Source organism: Hippoglossus stenolepis, chromosome 5 (assembly GCF_022539355.2).
Source record: "Hippoglossus stenolepis isolate QCI-W04-F060 chromosome 5, HSTE1.2, whole genome shotgun sequence".
Taxonomy (NCBI): domain Eukaryota; kingdom Metazoa; phylum Chordata; class Actinopteri; order Pleuronectiformes; family Pleuronectidae; genus Hippoglossus; species Hippoglossus stenolepis.
In genome coordinates this window covers 18672726-18684506 of record NC_061487.1, presented here as the reverse complement: position 1 = coordinate 18684506, position 11781 = coordinate 18672726, and the positions used below count along the sequence as shown (strand labels likewise).

General features: G+C 41.1%; 1 protein-coding gene across 5 annotated transcripts; it reads left to right on the top strand.

Moving 5' to 3' along the window:
- Positions 1-304: 304 nt before the first annotated feature.
- On the top strand, positions 305-9441 carry LOC118109252 (S-adenosylhomocysteine hydrolase-like protein 1). 5 transcript variants are annotated; one of them, XM_035156210.2, is made up of 17 exons: positions 305-712; positions 4692-4803; positions 5270-5407; positions 5531-5631; positions 5855-5957; positions 6047-6141; positions 6502-6608; positions 6684-6800; positions 6876-6939; positions 7046-7134; positions 7257-7327; positions 7428-7522; positions 7624-7722; positions 8379-8447; positions 8566-8644; positions 8753-8873; positions 8954-9441. In XM_035156210.2, the coding sequence occupies exons 1-17, from the start codon at positions 446-448 to the stop codon at positions 8958-8960; spliced, it is 1734 nt and encodes a 577-aa protein (XP_035012101.1). In that variant the 5' UTR covers positions 305-445; the 3' UTR covers positions 8961-9441. The 5 variants fall into 5 exon arrangements, with proteins under 5 accessions (XP_035012101.1, XP_035012103.1, XP_035012104.1 ...); XM_035156213.2 differs by lacking the exon at positions 305-712 and adding an exon at positions 1807-1937; XM_035156214.2 differs by lacking the exon at positions 305-712 and adding an exon at positions 4306-4474.
- Positions 9442-11781: the final 2340 nt, after the last annotated feature.

The window sequence follows — 11781 nt, the reverse complement described above, 5'->3', positions numbered from 1 at the left end:
TTATCAGATGTTATCAAAGACAATGCAAAAACAAGAAGCGTCTCCACGGTTCTTAATATATTGAGTATTTTTTATTTGCATAAACTGGAGAGACTCTCAACACCAGAGACTGTACGAGGGCCCTCGTCCACGTCTACATCGATGGCACTTTAGTCGCACTCAGGAGTCACATTCTTGCATTTCCAGGTTACATATCGCTCCGTGTCGAAAAGCTCTGCTCACTTCAGTGTTTACTGTGTACACACTGCATCCATGACTAATTATCTACTTTACATTTAGTCAAAGTAACCCCAGAACTGCTGCTGTTTGGAGTAAAAACACACTCTTTGCTGGAGGAAGTACCACATGCATGTGGGTAGCATACGGCTGAGCTATCACCTGCTTTACTGTCACAGTCATACGAGCAGGACTCTAATTCACTGCAATACTGGCAGCCAGAGGAGACATGGCAGAGGAACAGGACCACACAGGATCCCCCTGGGAGGACCTGCCTCTAACTAAAGATTATCCTGAACTAAGAGCTGGACTGAATGGAGAGATGGGAGAGGAGGATGCTCCTGGCTCCACAGATCAGGCAGGAAAATGTGGCCCCAACCTGCTGCAGATGCTGAAGGCGGCAGAGAGCAGGAGGTCTCCTCAGGGTCAGGACAGAGACGGAGATGAGGCCTCTGGGGCGGGAGAGCTGGTTACTGAAGCTCTGAAGACTGACATGGTGAGCAAGGACACTGATAAACTTCATGAGTCTGACCCCACAGGCAGCGTGGATCTGCATATGCTCAGACTGTTAATGATGTTAGCTGCTATGGAAAGGCCTCCGTCAATGTTTGACACAAAGACACAGATTTACACATCCAACTCTGTCTGTAGATCTGGAGGAGTACAGCTGTATATGTAGAAAAAAAGTTGTATGATGCTTTTTTAAATCTTTTAACTAGGGTTTTATGAAATTTGATACTGATAATGAACTCTTTGAGTCTGACTATTGGAGTGTAATGGCGCAGTAATGGGGCAGTCTTTAAAACAGGCACAGGTACAGACATGGTGGAACAGCGTTGCAAAAGGTTGCCAGTTCGAAGCCCAGCTCATTTGGGTTTTTCCTATGTGAAGGTAACATGTTCTTCCCATGTCAGCGTAGGTTTTCTCTTGGTACTTCCTCCCACAGTCCAAAGACTGATGGAGACTAGAGGTTATTAGGGGATCATAGGTGTGAATGTCTGTGTGAATTGTTGTTTGTCAGCCCTTTTCTGACTCTGTGGTTCTCATACCATATTTGGACAAGAGGGCGGAGGTGGAGAGGTGGGTCTGAACCGGGCATGTCCCTTTAAGAGTAACACTGCAGAGCTGCTGGGTCACTTAGCAAAGAGACAACAATAAATTCGAGCTCTATTGTCTGATTTATTAGCAGAAACCTAAGATGACTGTTGTTTGACTGACTGTTCGACTGACTGTTCAACTGTAAGGCTTCTGATTTGTTTTTCACTTTCCTGTTTCTTCTAACATGGAGCTGCCTTCTTCTTTCTGTCTCACTCACAAAGTGAATGTATGGCCATACATGTGCTGCCTATATAGCCTGAGAGCAGAGTGCACTTTACTGAGCACATACTTATATTCATCCGTTCACTGAACTCTCTCATCCTTCTCTCCATCTGCAGCCGGTTTCTCCTCTGTCCTCTGTGAGCCTCACAAAGACTCCATTCACTTCCCCGCTCTTGTCTCTGTCCTCTCTCCACCTGTCACCTGGGCCTGTGGGGCACGGGCGTGGCGTAGAGCGTCACTCTGTGTAACTGTGTAATCGGTTCAACAGCATCCGCTCGCAGCACTGCAGGGTTTTCAGAGGGTCAGTGTGGGAGCAGCCTGCCAGCATGAAGAAAGTGTACAGTCTAGTGAACATAACCAAAGCCAAGGATCAGGAGGCAGTGCAGTCCATCTGTATCAAGGTACTTAGAGGCACTTTCATAAGAAAAGGTAATTGGAGTTTTATTTTGAAGGGCAGCAAGTCAGACCTTCAGGTAGAGGCTGTTTTAATGGGAATACTTGTGTATAAAAACTGCCCTTTATACTTGCTTTTTAAGCTACTACAACCTTGAGTTTTCTTGTTATAGAAAAGCAGAGTAATGTGAAAAAAGAAAGGGAACAGCCTGAGTCTTTATTTGTGCTTGAAACAGCAAATCAATGCGACATTGATCTCTGAAGAATCTGTTTTCACAACCACAAAATAATTATTGTTTTTTCATTCACTACTTCAACTGTGAGTTTTCTTGTAATAGAAAAGCAGAGGAATGTGGAAAAAGAAAGTAAACAGCCGTAGTTATTATTTGTGCTTAAAAAATAGCAACTCAATGCACAATTGTTCTCTGAAAAGTCTGTTTTCACAACCACAAAATAATGATTGTCTTTTCATTGTACTTTCCCAGTAGCCAACCTTGAATTCAAACTGTCAGTTCTGTGACCATTAAGTTAACTTTCACTCTGCTCCAAGTCACAGCTTAATGACTTTTTGTGTTAAACATTAAGCGGCTGCTTGAGTAAGAACCTGCTGCTGTATGTTTGTTTTCAAGTGATCATTACTCAAAAGTTAAATTTGACAAAAGTCTGTCTTTTAACTGTCTTTTTAAAATATTGTTGCATATAGATTAAATCAACCTGAAACAATTGTCACCCAACCTTAGTGAAGCATGTTGGGGTTCAAGGGGTAAGGGGATTTTTTTCCAATCTTTGTTAATTGATTACCTCAGCTTGAGCTCACTGTGTCACCTTGCCACTGTGGTGACCTCTGGGATCTCATGTGATCTAATAACAGAAAGTCAGAGGGGAGCAGAAAGCTGCTCCACAGAAATCCTCCTGTCAGACGTCCACAGTTCTCAGGTTTAATTGTTGCTAACGAGGACTTGAAGGCTCAGTTTGAGGAGCAGCATCACTTTCTTCACTTATGCATCTGTAATGAATGTCACATGAGAGAAGAAAAGTTTGCTGCAAGAAATATTTCTGAAATACCTGGAAATATCAGTCGTTTTGGCTGATGGGATGAACCTCCAATAATTGACTTGATACTGTATTTGAGTTTTCATTCATTATAATGTTTCCATGTCACTTACTCTTAGCTTCACACGTTTGCAACGCTAAATCAACGGAACGTATTTAGTTACTGTAACATCTTAAATAGATGCTAATCAGAATACAGTGACATTCGAAAATCAATAGATTATTGTTTAAATGTCTAAAAATATAAAAGTAGTGGGTAGTTGTGTAGTTAGCTATGTTGATTAGCAATAGCAGATCGACCAAACAAACAAATTGTCGAGACCAATCTTTAAACAACATGCATGATGTGTAGCTTCTTTACTTTTAACAACTTATCTCCTAAATGTCTTGGAATGTATAAACAGTAATTTGAGAACTACAGCCTATTGGTGTTCGAGCAACCTCCTCGCAGTGTGCAGCATCACAGATTTATATAATTCTCTCTTTTTCACCCATTTAAAGCTGTAGGAAAAACAGACAAGGTATTAACAGCCTTTTCTGGTGTTTGAGGATTAGTTGCTCAGCAACTTCAATGTTTTAACTGCAACGTAATGCTGTGGAAAATGAAAAAGGTCAAGATAAAATGGAGTCATCATCCTTTATGCCTGATTAAACATCATAATCAGGGTCCGTCCAGGGTAATAAGTTAATACCACATTCATCACACTATTACATGCAATGATAATAAAATAAAATGTGGAACTAATCAAAAGTATTAAAAATGTACCACGAGTAATCTAACAGAAAACCTTAAATTAAATGGCATGTATTCAGTAATCTGTAGTTAAATACATTTAAAAAGTATAAACCTCCCAACTCTGATTGCTACTCATTAGACCTCTTTAAAGTTTATTCCAGCAATTTAACATTGCTCTCTCATAAAGTTGGAGCACTTGACCAAAATGGTTAAAAACTGTGCAGCTAAGACATTAGCTGACTTTTAAACTCAAACTGGATCCTACGTTTCCCAGAATGCAATTCAACAGCATCTTTCATTTGACCTAATTCCCACATCTTTCAAACTACATGGCCAGTTTGTAAATTTGTCTCCGAGCTGATGCCACAACAACCCTGATGTTCTCACCATGATTCCTCCAGAGCCATACATCACTTTACACCAACAGGTTACTGCTCCCTGTACCTCAACTCATCTTTACATGTTTAAGTGGTGGAGGATCCCTTTAATGAAATGCCTTCACTCAATCAATGTGTATGTGTGTAGGAGTATAGGCCTATATACAGTAGTTCTGTACACAAACTTGCAGCGTGTGTACTTTTGGGGGGTGGGGTCGGTTTGGGGGTGTGTCTGGGGGGTGTGCATGCCATGCCCCCCTCATTGGAGCCGGACAGCTCAGGCTCAGGCAGCAGAGTCTGACTTGGCAGCCAGGGAGCCAACATGGCCAAGTGGGATCCGTGTGGCAGCAGCGCAGCCTTCAGACAGCCACACTGGACGGTGAGACAGCAACAGACTCAGCGAGGAGTCAGGACACGAGGAAGAGATTCATGAGAATTATGGGGGTTAATAGAAAATCTGCTGTGATGTGAGGGGCTTCTGTGCAAGTGTGTCTGCATCATCATGTTGTGACCTGCAGTGGAATAACAGCTGAAGGCCTCTTTCTCTTCCTGTTTATTCTGTGTGTTTGTGTCTCTCCTTATTTTTGGCTCCACAGCAAATACAGCTCACTGACCAGAAGCAAGAATTCAACAAACGTCCCAACAAGACAGGTCATCGCTCTCTGTCCCACTCCATCTCACAGTCGTCTACAGACAGCCACAGCTCAGGTATGGAAACATGCAGACACACACACACACACACACTCTCACACACTCTCACACACACACTTAATTCTAATCACATGTCTTTGATATATAAACTGAGCTGGTTCTGATCCCAGCAGCACGAGAACTACAGGCCTTGAGGATTAGCCTCCCTGCTTTCTCCCTCAGCTAAATCTTAATTAAAAGGAAAGGTCCTCTGAAGAATGACGTCTCTTTAATTTGGTGCTAATCGGCTGTGTGAGCCTTTTTCAAACATGTCAGTCACTGCCAGGGTTTGTGCAAAAGGCTCATTTTCAAAAGGCTCAGAGGAAAGACTCACCTGGTTGGAGTCTGACACCAAACATGGCCTCAAAACAACACAACCAGAATCAATTACAAGCTTTCCAACAAACCAGGCGTCTCTGCATTGCTATAAACTTGTATATCAGCTGGTGATTTTTATACACAATGTCTAATTTCTGTGGTGCAGTGTGCAGCGACAGCTCCGAGGATGAGTCATCTCCCAAAGGCAAAGTTCAGAAGACTTCCAAAGGCCTTTCAGACTTCTGCATCAAAAACATCAAGCAGGCTGAGTCTGGACGCAAAGAGATAGAGATCGCACAACAAGGTGAAAACACACAATCCCCCTATTTATGTAAGAAAGAGAGATAAAATGTCATAAATACAAAAATATTTATCATTTATGAAGACTGTTCATGATGTCTGTGCTGACTCTGTCTGTGGCATTTAGAAATGCCAGCACTGATGGTCCTGAGGAAAAGAGCAGGTGGAGAGAAACCTCTGGCCGGCGCCAAAGTTGTGGGCTGCACACACATCACTGCACAGACGGCGGTCAGTGCAACACACAGACACACACAGACACACACACACACACATTGTATTTACTGCTTTTACATGATCAGTGAATGCATTTTGTCTGTCAAAAGACTTTGGAAACCCTGCTGTTAAAGGTGCTATTTAAATTAAGTCATTATGATTATTATTATTATTATTATTTTATCATTATTTTCAGAGTACAGGAGGACTGATAGAAGTTGAACATATGATCTTACAGGTGCTGATTGAGACTCTGAGTGCGTTGGGGGCTCAGTGTCGCTGGGCGGCCTGTAACATCTTCTCCACTCAGAACGCTGCTGCTGCTGCTCTGGCTGAAGGAGGTACAAACAGATGTTTACCTGCTGCTCCTCCGTTTTTCTTTCTCTTTTCCTTCTCATCACACTCTCTTTGCCTCTCATTAACCTCTCAGGCACCTCAGTGTTTGCGTGGAGAGGAGAGTCAGAGGACGACTTCTGGTGGTGTATTGACCAATGTGTCGGTGCAGAGACCTGGCAGCCAAACATGGTACTGTGAGTGTGAAGGGCACCAAACCATAACTGTGCAGCTCTTTGACACAGTTCACTCAAAAATGTTATTAAACTTAATTACTATTCTTTTTACCTAGAACTTAAAACCAAAGATTTTATATTTATTTATTAAAACGTTGCTAATTTTTTGATGTTTTAGCACTTTAAGCAAAAAAAGTGTTCATTCCATTTATGGCTTTCAAACAATCAATATCTTCAAATCCCTATAAATCAAACAAAACCTATCGATTTGAAATATACTTTATTAAATGTTGGTGAACGTTACCTTTAATTTGTGTTTAACAGCTACAAAGATTGTGCAGTTGCAGAGTTTATCTGTCTTTGTCTCCCTTGTCAGATTCTGGATGACGGAGGCGACCTGACCCACTGGATCTATAAGAAGTACCCGAGTCTGTTCAAGAAGGTCAAAGGCATCGTGGAGGAAAGTGTTACAGGAGTTTATCGGTTAGTTTCCCACAATGCTTCAGTCTTTTTCTGCACATTATTCTCCAGCTCACACGTGTGTCTCAACTGTTTCAGGTTGTACCAGCTGTCTAAGGCTGGCAGACTGTGCATCCCGGCCATCAATGTGAACGACTCAGTGACCAAGCAGAAGTTTGACAACCTGTACTGCTGCAAGGAGTCCATACTGGACGGGTGAGGACTCGTGTTGTGATGATAAACAGGTACAAACACTGGGGCAGTGATCTGACTGTTGAACTCTTCCCTCAGGTTGAAGAGAACCACTGACGTCATGTTTGGAGGAAAACAGGTGGTGGTGTGTGGATACGGTGAGGTCAGTACAACTGCTTCAGGGTAACTCCAGTCTTAAATAAAAAAGAGAAATTATTAAGTTTAAATTTAAGCAACTGTCTCTTCTTTCTTCTTCTTCCTCCGCGCAGGTTGGTAAAGGCTGCTCCGCCGCCCTCAGAGCACTGGGTGCTGTCCTGTACGTCACAGAGGTGGATCCCATTTGTGCCCTTCAGGCCTGGTATGAGTGGAGGAAGCTTTTATCAGCACAGATGTGAAGTGTTTCCCTTCTGTCGCACACTGTAGCCAAACATCTGGAAATCTGCTAAATAAAACCCATTCTCTAATCCTCCCCCTCCTCAGCATGGACGGCTTCAGAGTGATTAAACTGAGTGAGGTGGTCCGACAGGTGGACGTGATCATCACCTGCACCGGTGACTTTTACAATCAGTACTCTTAATGAGAATATCAATAGAATACATCACATTAATGTCTATTTTCATCAGGCTTTATTTAATCTATACTTCTCTGCAGGGAACAAAAACGTGGTGGGGAGGGAACATCTGGACAGAATGAAGAACGGCTGCATCGTCTGCAACATGGGACACTCCAACACCGAGATAGATTTGGTAAAAAACAGTGATTGCGTGGGATCCTGTGTGTGTTTTATATGTGTGTGTAGATCTTTATATGTTGACATGGTCGTGTGTGTGAAACATTCGCCTCCCAGGTGAGTTTGCAGGCTGCGGAGCTGAGGTGGGAGCGTGTGAGGCCTCAGGTGGACCACGTGATCTGGCCCGATGGCAAGAGAATTGTCCTGCTGGCTGAGGTGATGATACTGTTAGTGCTGTAATTATCACACAACACTACCAAGGGAATAATACACAGAAACACATTTACTGAGAAGTATAAACATCCTGAAGGGGCTCAAGAAGCTGCTCTAATTAACTGGCTCTCCTGTTTATTACACAGCTAACAACACTGAATTAGATCTCAACTACATTGGGTACTCCAAAGTCTGTGATCTCCATAGTCTGTGAACTAAGTCTGTTCAGTTCTTCTTTAACAGAACTTTATTTAAAAGTATTAAAACTGCAGTGGCCTACTTCACAGCTGTGTGAAAGTTGTGTCTAACCCTCACATGGTGTTTCCCATATCACTGCCCTCTGTGGTTGAAGGGCTCGGTGCTGATGAGTCGAGCAGCAAGAACAGATTTCCCTGAACATTTTTTACCTCTGATATGTTTTCATTTGCTTGTTTGTTTGTCTGTCAGGATTAAGCTAAATCTACTGGACAGATCAGGTCTTGTGTGATCTGATCCACATCTGGAAAGAACCAGGATTTTTTTTTCAGTTTCCTTAACATGACTCTGAATGCCCCTCTCGTTAAAGTTTGTCTTTCTTCAATACACAATCCGTGAGGTTATGATCAATGGGTTCTGTCATATTCTTTATGTTATTTTCAGTCTTCAATTCTTCCTCTCAGGGCCGTTTGCTGAATCTGAGCTGCTCCACGGTGCCGTCGTTTGTCCTCTCCATCACTGCTACAACTCAGGTACAATAATACAGTTTTTTTATGGATTCACTTAATAAAAGAACACAGGGATCTCTTCACTCTTCTTCACGTGTATCAGAAGTCACCTGTACACGTGCTCACAGGGACTTTGTTTCAGGCGCTGGCTCTCATAGAGCTGTACAACGCTCCAGAGGGACGATACAAACAGGACGTCTACCTGCTGCCCAAGAAGATCGGCAAGTCATCTGCTCAAACACCCTGAAACACACACCGTTATCGTTCTCCTGGTGTATTCAGGCAGAAGGTTGAGTGGACTTAGACATAATGAAGTGTATCCTTTTCAGATGAGTACGTGGCCAGTCTTCACCTGCCGACATTTGAGGCTCACCTCACAGAGCTGAATGAGGATCAGGCCAAATACCTCGGCATCAGCAAACAAGGGCCCTTCAAACCAAACTACTACAGGTGAGGACATGAACTCTGGTCCTCACAGAAATAATACACACGTTGGACTTTTTGTATTTGATAAATATATATTTAAACAGGTATTAACTTGTGAAGCTGAAGGACAGAAGCTCTTCAGACAAGCTCTGGTGGATTTTCATGTTACTCCCAGTCCTGTGGGCAGAGCACTGGCGCCCCCTCCTGTCTGAAGATCACTTTCATGTTGACGTCACTTGTTTTTCTGTGTATGTGTGGTTGCATCTGTGTTATGTGTTAAACTGCTCCTAGTTAGACAGTAAATCCAGAATAAACTTAACAACATGTAAAGAGAAACACAAAGAGCTGAATGTTTTATTGTCTTCACTTCGAATCAAAGATAATGACAGTCATTGACTGGAGCAGGAATCAGTAACATATATTTAACCAACAACAACTTATCACTGAGAAAAGAACACATATAAATTAATACACATAAAATAGTCTAATGATCACATGCCCTATGACTTAATATTGTTAGTTTTGTCCTTATTTAAAGCCTCTCGTTGTGTTTCTGTCTCATAATTCTATTAAAACAATAAAGTTAAATGTGTATCAGAAAATGTGTAAATGTGTAAACAGTCAAAACAATATTTTTCTTTGTTTGGTGTCAGAAACAGTCTCAAGTACAAACCCTATAAATATTATGGAAGCCCAATTCCGCCACTGTGATGAAAACAATAAAGATCCTGTCGGCCATTTTAATGACAAACTTTCTCAAAATTATGACTTAGCATCTGTCCTCTATATAATACACTGAAAGTGGTTGTATTGAACTTAATTGTATGTGTTTGTAAACAAAGCAACTCACATTAATCCCATTCAAAAATAAAATTCAATATTAAGCATTTAAAACTCACCTTTGAGTTGAATCAACTTTATTTTGGCCCCTTTAAAAATCACGGAATAAATGAGAGAATACAGAATGCAAAGAACAGAGTGTCAGGTTTTAAAAACTTTTAAAATACATGTTTTACGAATAACATTCATATATTTGATAAATGTATGACATTCTAGGTCATAACTATGAGATACTAAGTCATACTTTTGAGAAGGTTTGTCATTATAATGATTTACAGGATTTTTAAAAAATGTCATCACAGTGGCAGAAATGGGCTTCGATAAAATAAAGATTGTTTTGTTCTAACTCTAAATAATGATAAATGGCTTGGTGATCCAGCAATTATGGGAGACTGTTTTGCCCGCTAGGGGGCGTAGGAGCATTCATTTCTTTGATTGATCATAACAATGGTCATAATTTCAATGCTACTTTCCTTCTATGAGCATCTAACACACTTAGATGTTTACGCACACAAACACACACACACACACACACACACACACACACACACACACACACACACACACACACACACACACACACACACACACACATTCACACTCTCTTGGAGACCTTAACCTTACTTGTCTAACCTAAACCTAAACTTGACCTCAACTTAACTTTATCCTAAACTTAAACATGTCTTCAACATTAAATCTTCATGATGTGACGATGTCAACACACATCCCAGTTATCTGTGGTGAATGAAAAGGGTCTGTGTTTGAGGTGCTGTGCATTTAAACATAAAAAGATCACGCTTAAATAATAAATGTCCAGACTGAGCTTTTTGTAAGAAATGTGACTTTAATGGTGAAAACAGATTCCAGTTATTAATTCTGTAAAACAGACAAACTGAATGAATAAAAAATAAACAACATGCTGCATCTCCATAGAGTTCACATACAAAACATCATATATCATAGTCTCAGGTAAGAATTACAATGTATATAGTATAGATATTATCTATACTAGTATTTATCACATCATTATTGTGGTGATAATTGGAAACTACACATGATCAAGATGTAGATTAATGGTTATTCTTCCTCTCTGCTGTAAAATCAGTTTAAATATCTTTACATGTAATTCAACACTTAAAATAATCATCAGTTTCCTATATATCATAGTCAGCTCTTTATTTTAGTGACCTCCTATAATAGGTACATTGACAGTTCAGATTCATTTTAATACTACAACTGGTTGTTTTGAAGCCATTTGAAGTTGTAGTTTGATTTAATATCAGTTCACAAAACACTTTCTGATCCAGACAGAAGCTTCACTTGCAGAACGAGCTGTGGACGTTGGAGTGGGCTCCTGCCAGACGCTACGTAATTAACTGCTGCTCGTATGAGAATCATTATCTGTTTTCCTCGATTGCTGCACCCTGTCTGCCTCTGATCATGAAGAACTAAAAATACCCCCCCTGTTCCTGGATTACTGTAATCCAGCGCCTCCTTGTGTTTGTGTGTCTGTGTGTGTGTGTGTGTGTGTGTGTGTGTGTGTGTGTGTGTGTGTGTGTGTGTGTGTGTGTGTGTGTGTGTGTGTGTGTGTGTGTGTGTCTGTGTGTGTAATGGCTGAAGGTCCTTACTGAACTGTACACTGTACTTTTGTGGGACATCAGACTGAAGGTGAGTAACATATACCACCAGTCCCTCTTCCTCTTCCTCCTCTTCCTCCTCCTCTTCCTCTTTCTGATAATTAAAACATATACTTCACTATTTTACCTCAAACGCTTCATGTTTCACCAAAGTGACAATAAATAAATCAGGTAAACAATAAATCGTGTGCCTGCAACTCTGGCTCAGTCTCTTTGACTTTCAGGTCACTTTTCACCACTTCTGCATAATCCTATGAATTGAAACTCACCATGCAGTTGATATGTGTTTGAAATATATTTATTGTAACAGACAAAGCAACACAAGAACATACACTTACTGCAGAGGAACAGTTGACACACTGATAAACAGCCATTAGTGTAAGAGATTAATGAGGGGATCCATTAACTTCCACACCCGATCTAATCTAACGACACCCCTCATTCTCTTGTATTAC

Coding starts and splice junctions, on each gene's coding strand:
- LOC118109252 (XM_035156210.2), top strand. CDS start 446: ATGGCAGAGGAACAGGACCACACAGGATCCCCCTGGGAGGACCTGCCT. Junction 5,632..5,854: donor ACATCACTGCACAGACGGCG/GTCAGTGCAACA, acceptor ATGATCTTACAG/GTGCTGATTGAGACTCTGAG. Junction 6,940..7,045: donor TGGTGTGTGGATACGGTGAG/GTCAGTACAACT, acceptor TCCTCCGCGCAG/GTTGGTAAAGGCTGCTCCGC.